The sequence below is a fragment of the Sinohyriopsis cumingii genome, chromosome 12 (genome assembly GCF_028554795.1).
Source record: "Sinohyriopsis cumingii isolate HCF-2022 chromosome 12, ASM2855479v2, whole genome shotgun sequence".
Classification (NCBI taxonomy): domain Eukaryota; kingdom Metazoa; phylum Mollusca; class Bivalvia; order Unionida; family Unionidae; genus Sinohyriopsis; species Sinohyriopsis cumingii.
Window position 1 is genome coordinate 108,207,394 of NC_142972.1, and position 16,922 is coordinate 108,224,315.

Consider the following 16,922-nt stretch of genomic DNA (forward strand, 5'->3'; position numbering starts at 1 on the left):
ATGTTTTGCTATTTTTTTGTGATTTTTAATTCTTTCCTCATACTTTCAATATCAGGGGTAATGTTTAAATTAAGAAATTTTCTGACCACAGAATACTGCTTGATTTTTTTGTCATTGTGCATTTACACAAATGTACACAGTACCTGCTAAAGGTACTTTTAGTACATCTCTAAGTTACACAAGATATTTTATGGCGGGGGGTATTTTCATCCTTTTTTGTAATTGGTGTGAGAGTTTCCAACGACTTCCCAACAGGCAACTATTCTAAAATTTGGATCCGAGAACAGAATTTTTCAACAGTTTCAAGTCAATTTTTGCACTCAGAGGATTTGAAGGCAACAAATACACAATATCAACTGGTGCCTACAGAAATGAATGCAAGGGATCTTTAGCCGTAACAAATTATGAAAAATCGGTTTGACAATATTACATGGAAGAATATCAGTTGCTGTTAAAAAGACAATCTCGCAAGAGTATAGGTTGATATAAATATTTTCCATGGTTCAAGATAGCTGTCCAACAGTTTTATTAAATGATCAATGAAACAGAAATATTAAGCCCTATTGGGAAGTGCACCACAGTGCCATGTTTTATATTGCGTCTGGACGGCCCTTTCCAGCTGCTTGTTGGGTGGCAGCCTCCTTGGCTTCGTGAGCCTGTAGTACAGCAATAACATCATCAACCTGAAATGGTAAAATGTTATACAAGAAATGAGAATGATTCCAAGAAAAAAAAGAAAGGTACAGGGAATACTAGACAAATGGTTCATGAATTTCATTTGTTTATATTCATACATGGTTTTACTGTACAATTTAAATGATTCTCAAGTTGCAGAATGGGAATTTATTGTTTCTATTCAAGTATTTTTAGTTTTCATCTTTAAATTCAGTTTGTACCAAACTGCTCTCACTGCAGTTTTCATAAGGTCGTTATCAATGTTGACACGCATGCATCTGATAACATCACATGAAGAATATTTTCTTATCATTCTCGATGAACATGGTTGATAAACATTCATTGTACAGCTTCAACTACAATCAAAGTCATCAAAGACCACAAACTCGCCTCCATACTGAACCAATATATACATTATGGAACAAGGATAGAAAAAAAACTTGGTAATGATTGCCAATTCCTTGTCAGCAGGTCTCTATTTATGACAATATACCACAGCAATTGGGCTAAGTAGTAGCCTACTTTCAGACGTTCTAACTGCAATTGTATCCATAATGCCTAACTCTCTTGTACGGATATACCATTTTATCTGAAATTCTCGATATTTAGAATTCTGGTTAATTTCAGTCTTTGGGTATGGAAAATAGTTGGTTTGACGTACTTTACCGTTTCAGTCTTTATAATGATGTAAGAAATTGATGGTACTTGGATATTTGCAATAATTGCAAGTTTATATGATTATGATTACAATTCATGGGATGCACATTTTATTAATGATACACTGGCCAGTTTGGTCTATTTATAGATGGTGACATGGCAGCATTGAGCTCACATTGTGGAAGGGTAACCTTTAATGTAGCACAACTGTCTGTGTTGCATTGTAGCTTACATTTTCACAAATTCCAAAACCTACAGAGCTCAATGGCTCATTGCCGTCTCTCAACTTGACATAATCCCTTAAAATAAAATCATCTTTCCCATCATGCGATACACTCAAATTTTAATGGGTTCAATATCAATTTTGTCCTGAAAATGCATTGCTTTGATGGACACCATTTAAAAAATTTATATTAAAAAAAATCAGCATGACCCGGCACACGTTTTCATAAAAAATTATAGAGTATAAAATATCCAAGGTACTTGGTATGGCTTGTACCGGTCCTTACAAATGGGATATTTTCTTGCTATATTATTACAACTTAATAAGACCAGAAATAGTTCTTACTTAAAAAAAAACAACAGGAAACCTCAGAAAGTATTTACTTTAAAACAAGCAATATCAGCCACAGAAAAGAAATGTGCATGACTTTACCTTTGCTTTCAATGACTCGGAAGACTCGAGCATGTGCAGCAGCTCAGAGTTGTCTATTTCCAACAACATTCCAGTTATCTTTCCAGCTAGGTCGGGGTACATGCGCTGGATCAGTGGGAAGAGACGCTCACCCAGCATCTGTTTCTGCTCCTGGAGAGGAGCTGAGGCCAACATATGGGAGGTCAAAGGCTCCTGACCCTGGACAACCACAGCCTGAGGTGGGTTTTGTTGTTGCTGTGTCTAATAAAGAATTAACAAGATAAAGAACATTGTTTGTTTGGACAACAACAAAAACATGGCGAGATAATAAAAAAGTACAAGAGGCCTTAGTGGACCCAATATCTTTATCCTGGATGACACCTGTTTAACATATTTAGTAACCGAAGCTAAACTGACAGGTAGAATGGCATCCTTTCTATCAAGTCCTTCATGCTAGAGTGCTTTCTGCAATTCTATTTATGAAAACAACTTGTTTAAAGGATTTACACTTTTCAGCAATGATGACCACATTTGATCGCCAATTAACACAATTTATATAGCTTTTAAAGTTCTCGGCAAAGAATTGGTCTGGAAAATTTGGTCAAATTTTGTTAGGCATTTTATGATGAGCTGACTAAAGCCTTTCCACTTAAATAGTAATTTTGTATCCACGTTTAATTTAGTAATGATATCCAAATTTAATTGCAAATCAGGATCATGACAGGATGTATTCTGTCCATCTTGTCTAATTCAGTTCAGCTGTTTTGGAAAAGACATTTTAATTATTCTTTGCTTTTAGCATGGGTAGCTATACTTTAGGCAGATTGACGTAACTTGAAAGGCCATTATGCTCTGTCCCAATTTTATTATTAACCAGTGAAGCCATTTTCTTTTAAAACTTAAAAGTAGCAATTGTTGATGAACAATGGATGGAAAATACATGATGGATGATCAGGTGATATAAAGATTAAGAAAATTAAAAGTTTAAAGAATTTTAAATAAAGTTTTAAGATAGATAAGTTTTCCTCTTTCCAAACACTTCATATCCTAGTGACACAAAAATCATTTGCTGGAATTGAAGTGAAATATTTAGGAAATATAAATTGCTAAAACTATTCAGATACTTAATGACATGTACACACACTTTACTATACATGATCTTGAAATTTGCCTTATAGCTTTCTTAATTTGGTGTTACGATTGTAATCTTCTATACAACATTCAATATCTTGCATAACATCAGAATGCAAGAATATTAATGGTTTTGGCAGAAGTTACTGCCCTTTAATATTTTCCAAGATTATTTATCTTAAGGTGTCCGTCAACAGCTGTTGACAAACCTTTTACTGTTCTTCATTTTAGAATGATCTCCTTCTTGACTTAAGTGCCACTTTAATCACAAATGTCTTCCATGTTATGAGCGGACAGAAACCGAGAGAAAACTTAAAATACTGAGCTGTAACCTTGAACTTGAAAATAAACAGACCAACAAGATGGAGCCACCTTCAATTGTGACTGTAAGAGTTCATCAAATTTCACCCCCAATTTCAAATAACTTTCAATTTATAAAGATGAAACAAATCAGCTGTATGAAAAAAATGGATACACCTCGAAATGAAGCATTTAATTTTTTTTAGCTTCTTAATGAAAATTTAAACTAAATCAGAAATGTCTTCACATTACCATCTCTATTGCAATACACAAATGCCCTGCCATAAATATTGAGCACTTCTCCATCAGCTCTTACCGCATGCCTAGCGGAAAACAAAAAAGTGGAGAACATATTCAGATTAGCCCTACCTGTGGTACATTGCGCATTGGAGGCTGCCTTGGTATTTTGTATGGGCCTTGTTGTTGTTGTTTGGGAGGCACACTGGTGAGAGCAGTAGGTCCTGGCACAGAGACAAAGGGCAACAATGTCAAACTCTTATCTTTCTAAGTTAAAATAAAGATAAAAACTTAACCAAAAAAGCTTACTTTTCACGGTCAGGAGTTTCATTTCACAGCTTGGGAGTCAACATTTGACATGTATTATATTCTGACCCAGAGTAATGATAACAAGTGACCTACAAGATGTAACTTTCAAACACTGACACCTATACCAGAAAAGTAAATACTAAATCCACAATACTTATGCAGGCAATATTACAGAAAAGTGTAACAGCCCTGTTATTTTCAAAAAACCGAGAAGAAAACATTTTAATTATTATTGACATGAACACCAGATATTTGACACTTTTTGTTTCACAATTCACATGCGACACACACCCAACCCCATAGGCTGAAAAACAACCAAGATAAAAATAACTAGCCCAAATTCTTACTCTGGGCTGCAGGCTGGTTGGGTCTAACTGTCGGCCAGCGAGGTCCAGCTCTCATCTGCGGCATTGTCTGTGGCGTAAAGAAACCTCGTTGGGCAGCCTGCGGCATTGTTGGTACGAAGTATCCTGCTCCACCAGCTTGGAACATCTGGCCCATCTGTTGAGTCTAAAATAAAAACAGTTCTGACAAATTTTAAACAATTCACTAATGTATTAAACACAAACTTCAAATAGACATATGAAAATAGCTTTTATCTTAAGAATATGCATATTTAAGCCAGATATATGTGATGTTCAAGATACCAAATAAATAGTCCACTAACTTAAGGTACAAATTTTCATTCAATTGATCAAGGTCCTTTCCAGGCACAAGCCAAAATTCAAGAACAGTCAGCTAAATTATCCAAGCCTTAAGGTGCAACTGCTTCCAATGCTGTTGCTTGCAAAGTTGTGAAAACTATTTCAATATGTCTGGTATATTGCTTCATGCATATCTGAACGCCAGCATCATCTGTCCAATGGTGAAAGGCCTTTACACCTTCAGTTTCTGTCCAAGTTGATTAAATTCTGTACAGCAACTAAGAAAGTGGTTTTAAATGAATTATCATTGCTAGTAAAAACAGTATTATCTATGGAAGAGCACATCATTTATATAAATCTGGAGTCTTTCAAGTTGGAAATCTTTCCTGGTCAAATTCTGTTCATCAGCATTTAAGCATACACTTGTCAATTAATTCCATGTTCTTTTACACCAACAAATTACAGGTCAGGGCTCAAGTTCCATTCCCCACCCCACCTATGTAAAACTCTATTGGTGAACAAGTTGGTCACAGAATTATACACCCACCTCTCTCCCAAATCCCACCCATACCTCACCAATGAGATCAATCCATACAGCTGCCAGCCCTCCAGGCTCACAATTAGTGAAAATAGGGATTAGTGAATTCTGACATGAATTCGTAAAGTTATCTTCTAGTCCGGGAATATTTGTAGGAACAAATGTTTAGCATGGTCTCCAGCTGATAAAGGTAGATAGTGTTCAACTAGAAAACTCAACAATGCTTCAGCGTTGGTAGCTTGCAGGGCTTCTGTCGATGGCTTAAAATATTCAAGAGCTGAAATCTGCTGCGAGTTCTTAATTTTCCCAAATTCTATGTGCTTTTTGCTACCAATGTGCTTCCTCACATTGTCTCTGCCACCATGCCCAATGCTAAAATTTGTGGAACACTGCGTGCAATATGCATGATGTATATTGGTGCTTAATGGCTGAATGCAGGGTCGATTTTTGGTATTTTCTACACTAAACTTCACTTCCTTTTTGTGCATTACGTCTTTTTCCTTGTTGATGGAGACATTTCAAGATGTGATGCCGAAAGGTAATTTAAATCGGTGTTTGCGGCATATGCACTGAGCAAAATTCTGGTTAGGCCCCAGCTCCTCTCAAAAGCATTTATAAAATTACTCTTTTACAGTTAGATCAAAATACGCTAAAATGCTTGCTACCGGACAAGCTGTACCAATCAGCTACATTTCCACTAATATCATGACCAGCAGTACCGGGCCGATATCACAACTAGCACTTAACAGGATATCGGTTACTTTATTAAAGATTTAAAATAATTGAGAATTGGGGAATTTTTTTGCATGCAGCGTGTATCTGTCAATCGCTGAAAAAGATGTGAAATTCACGCCAAAATCTTGAGGGTTGGCAGCTATGAATCCATGGTCAAATAAAGCACTCAACTCTTTTGACAATATTTAGTAGAATGATTTTTCACCATGAATGTCTTCTGATATCATAATATTCTAAATTTCAAAGCAATCAACTTCATTCTGATATGAATTGCATCCAGACACAATAAAAACTGGCAATAACCTTTACAAAAAGTGTGGGAGCACAAAAATTTCTCAGCCTGTTAATTTGTAAATGAGAACAATGTGTACTGAGTAACACATAAAAATCTGAAAGACAAACTGCAGGGCTAGTTGCGGTAATATTATTATACAATGCATCGAACTACAAGGCAGAAATGGGCGACATTTTTTTAAAAATTGTGGGAGGCTATTTACCGATATGCTCATTGTCAGGTGAGGACCATAGTAATTACTAAGCTTCGAGATGATCCACTAAAAACTGAGTGACTTGCTCTTTTGGTAACGTGCATACAATTAAATTAAAACAAAACTTGAAAAAATAATATAACGGGGGGAGCAAAGTGTATCTTCAGATGATTACCATATTGTTTATAAAAAAAATCACTGCAAGATTAGTTGCATTAATGATATTCTGGTTCACAATATATGGACAAACATGCACAGGAGTATTATACCACTAAAATGAGTTAAGAGAATGGAGTGCTTGGATTTTCAAGACTGTAGCACAAAGTAACACAGTATAGTATATGCCTTATCTGTGAAAACATGACCTACTGTACAGATTAACCTGTATCCAATGACAACCTCTTAGTGTCCTCTGCCCCATGTCGGGTTCCACAAAGACAGTATTCGCCAAATATGCATATATTTTATATAACATGGGAGATAATCAGCCATATATATATATATATATATTATAGCTAGCTTTAACAAACAGGGAAAAACTGTCCTTCATGGTTGTTTTTCAGAATTTCCTGTAATGCACATATACAAAGTCATGAATATCTAGTCTCAAAATTGCAAGTGATCTGGTGGTTTGTAAGACAGAACGTCATAAAATTCCTCCATAAAACGTTTGTTTTTTTACACGATTATTGCAAACATTTCACAACTTATCCTGGTGCAGTGTTGTAACCGCAAGTCAAGATTTCTGAACCTTTGCAACAATTTTGTTTCTTCTTTGTCAGATCAACTAACCCAGCATCTGACACTATATTAGAATCATCGATCACCATTTGGCAAACATATCCACTTCATCCTTCGCTGTCCCTTTTACTTTGCAAATTTACGGACTTAAAGTTGAAAAGAATTGGTAATGTTCTGAAGCTGAGCTACTCTTTGTCCCAACTCTAAAAATAATACCAAGTTCACACACAAGAAATATAAGGAAAGGGCATGAACTTAAGAATTTCTCGAGTACACACTTGTCAGCTACAACTACTTGATGTGAATTTCATGCAGCTTTTTTGTAGTAACCTACATATGCAGAATCTGATCAAAAAACATCCTTTCTTTAAGAAAATTTGTTTGGATTTGTTTCAATTCAACTGATCTTACCAATTATATTAAATTCTGTACTCGGCATTTTTATAATTCACTAGCAACATTGCTGGTGAACTGTACAGTGAAGCTGGCATAAAATGAACTATACTCTGAGCCATGTCTGGTGTGATATACTCGCAGTATAGACCTCTATAAAATAACACCCACTCTTACAGGGAACTTCAAAATGTTGCCAGGAGGAAAAGCCAGTCCCCGGAATTGTTCAAGTAAACACTGCAAAGGTATGCAAAAGTAAAAAACTGAATATTTGCCAAAGGCGTCCTTCTTGCACTACCCGTATCCTCATGCTGGCTATCCGCTGCATGTACTGGGAGGCAAGGTGGGCCTTGCGGTCTTCTTTGCACTGAGCTAAAGCCACGTACAATGGCTTTGCTACCACAATGCGACCGTTCATCTCAGTCACAGCCTTAGTTGCCTCTTCAGGTGAACTGAAGCACACAAAGCCAAACCCCTTGGTTCTTCCATTCTCAGTCATGACCTAAAATGTAGGAAGTAAACTGGCATGTAAAGTCATTTCAATCTACAAAATTAAAATTTTAACTTTATTTTGCTGCCCTGCATTATGCTGCTGTGGGGAACAAAATAATGAACATAAATTAGTTTTGTTTCCTTTCAAACTTTTAATTCTAAGTAATCTATATATGCATCGTATAGAAAGTAAACACTTTCTATTACACAGTATTAAAACAACTAAATGCTAATAATCAGAATCTAGTCAAGTAACAGTTTAACCCCGAATTTATCTGTGCCAATAAAAGTGGGAATAGAAAATTTAACCTTTGTTATATTGACTTACACCTGCATGAAATAGAAAAATTATACATTTTCTCAGAAATAGCAAGTATTATAATCGTTATGTCTTTCTTCTGCTGATAGACAAGAGGAAACAACGGCATTGATGAAATCTGACCCGGTACACACCATCTGCATACTAGTAACTTCAGAAATCTCGAACGACATCATAAGTCCATTAATCAAGTGATATCAACAACAAACTATTTTAATGTAGGTGTGAGAAATTCACTAATATTAAATGAAGTCAGATACCTATTGTTTGACAGAATCACATACTGGAAGGTATTTCTTAATTGCATTTAGTCATTGTCTGGTCAGTCTGATTTATTAAGCAGAGAGCACATGTCAACGTATTCCTAGTTTCCTAATACCCTTGTGCCACCTCGTTTTTTTATATATTTCGACATTTATGTTAGGGTTTAGTGTCGGAGTCCATTCCTTATCGAAAAGTTGGAATTCCCGACGCCATTTGATCTTGGCATGGTGTAGCCGCTTACTAGCCAGCTCAGCAAACTTGAACAACCTTTCATCGAGATATACCTGTATGATAGGAATATGATGCCTTTTCACAGATATTGCAATCATAGCATTCGTTATGTATTTAATCCACCGACAGATGAGATGAAATTACACTGTTGAACAAATTTGACCTGGACCTGGTCATCTGCATTCCTAGTCAACTCTTGCAACCTACATGTCAATGACATCAGAGGTCATGCAGTCAAACCGTTTCTAGTGTTGATCTAGGAAAACAAATCGAGCATATAAATGAAAGTCACGTGTTTGGTAGAAAAATGAAAGAAGAAAATACTTCAAAATATTTATTGTGAAAAGAACGACTGAAAATCTGTAAGTGTTGCAGCAATTTGAAGAAAACCGGATTCACTATGCACAGAGCACGTCATTGTAGTAGTCACGTGAACCAACAAAAACATCGCTGACATGTGCTCTATACTTCTTGAAAATGGTTTTCTCCACCCTGCTGTGATATAGACAGGCTTCTGGTAGTTTTTCTCATAATAAATATGTTGAAAGTTAAGTGTGCATGACATGACGAATGCTATGCTCATAATTTTTGGAAAAACTGATAATTGCTATCAATTTCAAGCAGGTTTATCTCGACGAAAGGTTGTTCAAGTTTGCTGGGCCAACTTTTCGATAGCGAATGGATTCGTGACTCAACACTCCAACATAAATGTCCAAATATTAAAAATGGGGTGACAAGGGTCAGAGGAAACTCGGACTGATGTCAAAGTGGTAGTGCCGTGATACAACAAAACTCCAGAAGTCGTCCTCTGAATACACAACCATGAAAAAATTGTTCTTTCAAGGGGTTTTTGTGTATTTTTATTACAGCCACTACATTTCCAGGGCCATTTCACAACACTTGAGGATCACAACGTCCAAGAAATGAAACTGTTTAACATTGGAAATATTAAATGCAAAACCAAGAGACTGGAACCAAATCAAATGCCCAAACATATGAAACCCAAGTCAGTAGACTGGATTTTTATACACCATAATCTTTAATAGTGCATTTGTAAGAAATGTGAAATAATTTTCTTTTAGCTCTTTAACAAAGTTTTGGGCAAAGACGTATCTTCAGGCAGATGTACCAGGATAAACATTTTGTAGCATGTGAAAAGCATTCAATATGTTTCACATTTGATGCCATGCATTTATATTCTAAAACCTATTTTCACAGGGTTACAACAATGTATTAGTGTGTGTGTGATTTGGATTTTTAATGAAGCTTTAACAATTTCTAGTCACATCACTATGATGTCTGCAGTGGGACAGTTTATAGTGATGTCTATAGCACTGGGGCATCATGCCACAGACATGTAGCATGATGTCCCTACCAGTCACATTATCCTGACACCAGGCTGACCAGTCCTAACACTAACCTCTTAATGCTTAACATCAAGCAAGGCAGCTGTTAGTACCATTTTTATAAGTCCTTGGTATGACTCAGCCAGGGATCGAACCCACGACCTCCCCCATCTGAGGCAGACGCCCTAACCACTAGGCTGATATTAGTGTGCATTCATTCTACCAAATGTAGACGTAAACATTGCATTACGAAGCACCTTTCCTAGTCTACTTGAATTTCAACATGGTGTCATATGCAGGACATTCAATAACAAGCCTTCTAGTTTGTCCATAACCATTAAAGCTGTACAAATTTTGACTGAAGGAATACAGTCCAAGAAAGTGAAGAATTATGGCAATATGACCGGTTTACAAATTTGCAATTCTATAAAATACCAATAAATTATTGCAATTTTTTAAAAGCCCTTTCATTTCTTCATGTCCACTTAACCTTGAAAATTCAGAAAAATAAAAATCCACTTGGTCAATTTTCCTGCCAGAAGCTTCAAGAAATGTTGCAGAGTGCTCTATGAACAAGTAAAGATGGCAGATGAAGCTCACATCAGCCATACACTACAACTCTGTATTTCTGTTCCCCAATTAAAGGAGGAACAAGTCAACTGTATGTGGCTAGTTCCAGGGTGTTTGGGGCAGATACTTTTATGCAAGAACCCAGTCTTAGCACTTATCTGTGTTATAGTTCTAAGTATCAGTCTTGTTTTTTTAAAGACCAGTTTTGATCTTTAAATTTTCTACTATCACATCAAATTTAGTGCACAGCTCAAGTCCCACAATATCTCAAGTAGGATATTTTTCTTCAACAAGCAGTGGCAGCCATACCTGAGAGAGATCTGCATACCTGTACAAATCTAAATGCAGTTTATGCTACAGTGCTTTTTGTCAAATTAGGGCCGATCGTTTGAAGCCATTATGTAAATGGTGTGTAATGTTTTTTTTTACTTTTAGTAATGGCATCATTTACATAAATCTGAAAGCCCTTCATACTTTTGATGCTATCAAATTCTGTCCATTATTTTTGCAAAGTCATTCATATACTTTTTTTAATACCCAGCAGCAGCCATATTTGATGACTGATCAGCATCATCTGTAAAAATTAAAAACCCTTTAATGACAGGATACACCGTTGAATTTCGTCTCAACTGGAGTTGTGATTTAAATTAGCAATTTCAAAAGATTAAATATACTTCAAGACAGGAGACACATCCTAAATGACCAACGGAACCTACTTGCGTTCAAGAAACCAATCAATAATTAAACTATAAATCTTCACAAACCCTGGCACTGGTGATTGTCCTAAACTGGGAAAACTCCTTGCGCAGACGCTCATCATCAATGACATCATCCAGATTCTTTACATACAAATTGACACCCTGGTAACGATTGATACGCTCCATTTTGATGCGTTCAAATTTCTCCTTCAGCTCAGCCTGTCTCTCAGCCTTCTTTTGGGCACGACCAGCAAACAGCACTTTGCCTCTGAGTTCCTTGCCATTCATTTCTTCCACAGCCTTTGAAAATAAAAATGAAAATCTATAAAATGATGTTTAATCATTTGAAACTTGGGGAGAATAAAAAAGACTGCAACAACAGACATGTGAACCCTAATAGGACCATCTCATCACGGTAGTCAATTTTTATTCCACAAATTAGACAGTAACGTGTACCAAAATATTGCATACTGCTATTGTCAAGTTGGAAAACATGCATTTAAGTAAAAAGTTCAAGTGTGATTCAACACTGCTGTAGCAACGGTAAACATGAGTTGTACAGAATTCTGAATGATAAATTGAAAAGCTATACCCAAACTTTCAAAAAAGACAAAGATTTCCAAGACATATTTTTGATAACATTTTGTATATAAAATTATGTTGCATGAGAAAATGACAAACGCAAAACACTACAATAATGTTTAATGATGAAATGAAACTGAACGAATCATCAAAAGAAAGAAACCAGGAAAAGTTGAATACAGCCTTGGATAATTTTATTTGTGATTATGGAAAAAATTTAAAATGTTTGATTTAAATTTTCAAAGTCTTTTAAAAACATCTAAGTAATGGTTATCTGTTCTATTTTCTCAAACTTTCAAGGCTTTGAAAATGCTACCTCGTTTTTCCAACACTGTCAATGACTAAGAACCCTGCATTATGTTCAACTAAAGAGTTTGTGAAGTGCACAAAAACCTTAAATACCTCCAGCAAGATTGCACAAATTGCAGTTCTCAATCTGATACAATCATTTCGATGTTCTTTCCTTGCATGGCAATAACAGTCATCTCTCCCACTGATACATACTTGCATCATCATGTCCAATAAACATCACTGCTACACCACCTTTTTATCCCCAAGAATCTTAATATTCCTTTCCATTCTCTTTTGCAAACCTTTCTTAGCAGGATTATTATCACTTTCACATTATCGTTTGTTGGAGCTACATTTTAGACATGCCTCCAAGAATAATCATTTAGATGTTGTACATGAAAATTATGTTTAAAATGTCCATGGTATTCCTGAAAAGTTGGTCTGGTTCCCCATCAAACTCCAGGAAATTTAATATGAAACCCTTATCTGTAACAAACACGGACAAGCCTCCATGAGGATTTTACCACACCATTCATATTCTTTGCTAATATTCTGTATTTTGAAGGGTTGTCCCTGCTAAAACAGCAACCTCCTCGTACTATGCTTTCGTTGCGATTATATGGAAAAAATTTAAAACCAAACTTTAGAGACAAAATCAATTTGTATTTTGTCTGCCCACAAAAATAGCCCAACACGAGTAATTTCGAAACTAGTATGGATTTTACAAAATCATCTGATAGCATGTTAGACAGTTAGCTATACAACCCAAAGCAGATAACCACACAATCACATCCATGCTTTGAAAGAAAGATTTACCCTTTCCGCCGACTCTGGCTCCTCAAAGCTGACAAATCCGAATCCACGTTTCTTCCCATCAAATGTTGTCATCACCTGTTCAGAAAAAAACAATATATATACATCAAACCAAAATCTATATGAAAATGGACAAAAAATTAACCAATGAGCAGTTTTGACAATCATTAAATTTCAACTGATTCCTAACGCTAGCTATTCTTCAAGCATCTTGCATGAAGTGAGGGAAATCAGTTTAAATTAAAATATTGATAATCAATTAATCTAAATCAACCATAACTGCAGCTGATCTAATACTACTTTTCCCCATAGAAAAGTGTCAGTCAATAATCAAAACATTTTGTCATGTCCCTAACAAATAAGTTTAATACAGTTTTGGCATACAAGTTTTATCTCCTCTTCTGAATGCTGATCACAAAATGTCCGTATTGGAATTGTACCCTTTGTGTCCGGATCCAGAGTCCCCAGATCACTTACTTTGTGATGTTTGCTCACTTTCGATTTTTCGTGTGCGTGCCAGCAAGCAGGACACAAGTTCTCTTCACAATCCAAACACCTACTGCTTGCAACGCTTTTCATGCCACAAAGATCACAAGTTAGTTTCTCACATGAGTCAGTGTCAATGTTAACTTTTGTTGGGAACTCTGACACCCTTTCCTTCCGTAACTCCACACTTTCTCTGCAGACGGGGCAATTATATTGTCCGTTTTTAAGGTTAACACGTATATATTACCCACCAACTAAAACAATTATAGTATGGTAGGCATAACGTAAACCATGATAATTGGACCAATTAGACACCGACCAAATGGTTTATACAACTGATCGGCTTGAATCGGCAGTGATAATTTTCTTTAGCGACTCTTTATTTTAAGCACCAGCGATTTTTAGGAGTAGTATAAAGTATTTGGTTACTTTAAAATTCATTTATTCCTACAAACCTTTACAGGAATCAGATCTATGGAACTGGAAAAATATGATTAAACGCCTGAAATCCACCCAAAACCAAATTTACTCTCGGCCACACTTGAATCTGAGCAGCGATTACATGATGTTCACATTGTCATCACTTTACGTTCATACACGTAATCATTGTGATAATGCTAATTAAGAGTTTTACTGGGAAAGATGTAGCTGGGTGATCTTTCCATTGGTCAATAGCACATTGCACATAATCTTCAAGCATGTGTATATCTTAACTCGTTTTATTTCCTTTCAATTTTAAAGAACAAAACTTTTTCTTCTGGTTATTATTATTATTAGTAGTAGTAGTAGTAGTATTGTTGTTGTTGTTCTTGCTATTATTATTGTTGATGTTGTTATTATTATTCTTGTTATTATTAATAAAAATAATAATAACATTATTATTGGTGTTGTTATTGTTGTTGTTATTATTATTATTGATATTGTTGTTGTTAATATTATTATTAATATTAATATTATTGTTCTTGTTGTTATTAATATTATTATTCATATTATTATTGTTGTTGTTGTTATTATTATTATTATTATTGATGTTGTTGTTGTTGTTGTTGATAATGTTATTAGTAATATTAATATTACTGTTCTTGTTGCTACTAATATCATTATTCATAGTATTATTATTATTATTGTTATTATTAACGACAGTAAAATTATTTTGGGTGTGTTCATTTAAATAACTCTCCGTTACAATATTCTACGTTTCTAAATATTTTTACTGTCAAAAATCTAAAATTATTAGACTTTAAAGACAGCAGTCACATTTTTATATGGCCATCATGACGAGGTTCTTTTAAGGACCATGGACTGACAAGCAATTATACAGAAACGGGAAGACATGTTTAAGTTCTGCAGGAATTTGATTGCCCTACCTTTCCTTCCAGCAGACCACACAAAGCCTACTTTTCACCATTTTTTTGTCACAGGCTAATGATCACATAATTCCTTTCATGGTATATAGAGATCACGTGGTTTATTGGGTGTTTATGGTTACCGGATGACTAGAGTGCATATTTCCAGTCAGTCAAAATAAATAATGCTGTTGAATGCAATCATATCTTAGAAAAATCTGTACGTTAAAGTTACTGGATAGCACAATATCTGTGATACATGAAAACTGAACCTTAAAATGACTGTACTATTTTTAAATAATTTCAAACTGACATCTCGCTGGCAGCCAAGTCGCTTCTCAATACATGTTCAAATTATTTTTGAAATAACTTTTAACGTCAGACACACAGACAGACATACTTCCTAAAAAATCAGTTATAGTTTTCTGTTAACTATGTTATTTCAATTTATGTTATTATCATTTATTTCATTTTTAACAAACAAAGAAAGGTAATCTTTTTCCTTCCCCCCTCCCACCCCTCCTCACCAGTTGGCACAGATGTCTGAATGTCAGATCTTGTGGAATACCGCCATTATATCTTCGAATCAGGAAGCTATATGACGAGACGTCGTACGTGACCATCCAAGTGTGACTGGTCTCTGAAGAAGAAAAAACCAATGGAAGTAACAGAAGAAGATATTTTAATACTGGGATCAACATAACAATGATACCATGGCTACAGACAAGTTTTCAAGAACTTATGGATTCGTATTTTCTCCAGCGATGGATATATTTTATCTGTTTGTTTGTTTGTCTGAGAGAGAGAGAGAGAGAGAGAGAGAGAGAGAGAGAGAGAGAACAATTAGCAAATGGAACTGATTTCAACATGAAATTTTGGATGTTATTATTGTCTATGCGCGAAGTACGAACAATCTGATAAATCTTGGAGCATTATTGGAAATTCTACGTAAATTTGTACATAAAAAATATAAATTAAAATATTGTCTTGCTACTACGTCATACTTGTATCTTAATTTATTTTGTTATTATTAATTAATGAAATATTCCATTAGATATTACTCACCACAAAGTGAAGTGTCCCTCAGTGCTATTTACCATTAGATGTTTGCTTGTGTAGATTGCTTCCATTTTAATATAAATCCGAATAATTCGTATTTCTGTTATATTTTGCATCTTGCTGTATAAACACGTTTTGTGTTCGATGAAATAAAAGTTTTGATTTGAATATGCCTTTTTCAAAAGCCAGATCTAATTCACAATTAATATCTGCAACGTTATCTCACTTTATCTAAGTAGTTAATTTGGCTTATTTATTTTTCATCCCATACCGAAGATTTGATTTGCAAAGTACAGCTATTAGAATACTGTGTTGAGGTCTTCCAAAATAAATTATTTGAAACGATGTCAATAACAAAGAAAATTCAAAAGCCGGCATGTTGTTACAGTATTCAATGTTTCTTTTCTACGATGTTCTTAAAAAAAGCAGTCTAAAACCATCACAAGGTACTGAAAACTTTCAACATATAAAACTAAAACAGTAAATGCCCGAACCTCAACGTTTTGGGTTACGATTAAATTTGGGTACGTTTTGACCTTAGTCATTTTCACTTTAGTACGTTTTGGTTTAGGTACATATTAACTTGGGTATGTTTCGAGTTGGGTACGTTTTGACAGCTTCCCTTTCGTTTTGCTTGACCAATGGAAATAGTGCTACATTAAAATAAATTTCAGTCAAGTCATTCGTTGGGCACGACAATATACATACAGACCATATTCATAACCTGAAATAGGAATCAAACGGAAAGCCTTGGACAAATATTCTCTAGTGCAATATTTTGTATTTAAAATATTTCCTCTTGTCAAAACTATACATCATTCAATTAAAAAAAAACCGTGTGTGTGTGGCTTATCTTTGATTTACCTTTTTATCTTGTATATCTTTTTCATTGAAAGGAAACGAGACTTGCCGAGTTTCCTTTGAATGAAAACTCATTATGAGC

At 35.1% G+C, this 16,922-nt stretch overlaps 1 protein-coding gene across 1 annotated transcript; it reads right to left on the bottom strand.

The window, feature by feature from the left end:
- Positions 1–469: 469 nt before the first annotated feature.
- Positions 470–13,177, bottom strand: LOC149787221 (polyadenylate-binding protein 1A-like). Its single transcript, XM_089977719.1, has 7 exons — positions 13,092–13,177; positions 11,469–11,702; positions 7,781–7,984; positions 4,291–4,453; positions 3,767–3,858; positions 1,988–2,227; positions 470–683 (listed from the first exon to the last, which is right to left on the bottom strand). Exons 1-7 carry the CDS (start codon positions 13,161–13,163, stop codon positions 591–593), a joined length of 1,098 nt encoding a protein of 365 aa, XP_089833845.1. The 5' UTR covers positions 13,164–13,177; the 3' UTR covers positions 470–590.
- Positions 13,178–16,922: the final 3,745 nt, after the last annotated feature.

Bases quoted from the DNA above. Each gene is read 5' to 3' on its own strand.
- LOC149787221 (XM_089977719.1), bottom strand. From the start codon at position 13,163: ATGACAACATTTGATGGGAAGAAACGTGGATTCGGATTTGTCAGCTTT. The intron at 4,454-7,780 runs GTAGTGCAAGAA...TTTTTATTTTAG, and splicing joins TAGCCAGCATGAGGATACGG to ACTCAACAGATGGGCCAGAT. The intron at 684-1,987 runs GTAAAGTCATGC...TTACCATTTCAG, and splicing joins CCGAGTCATTGAAAGCAAAG to GTTGATGATGTTATTGCTGT.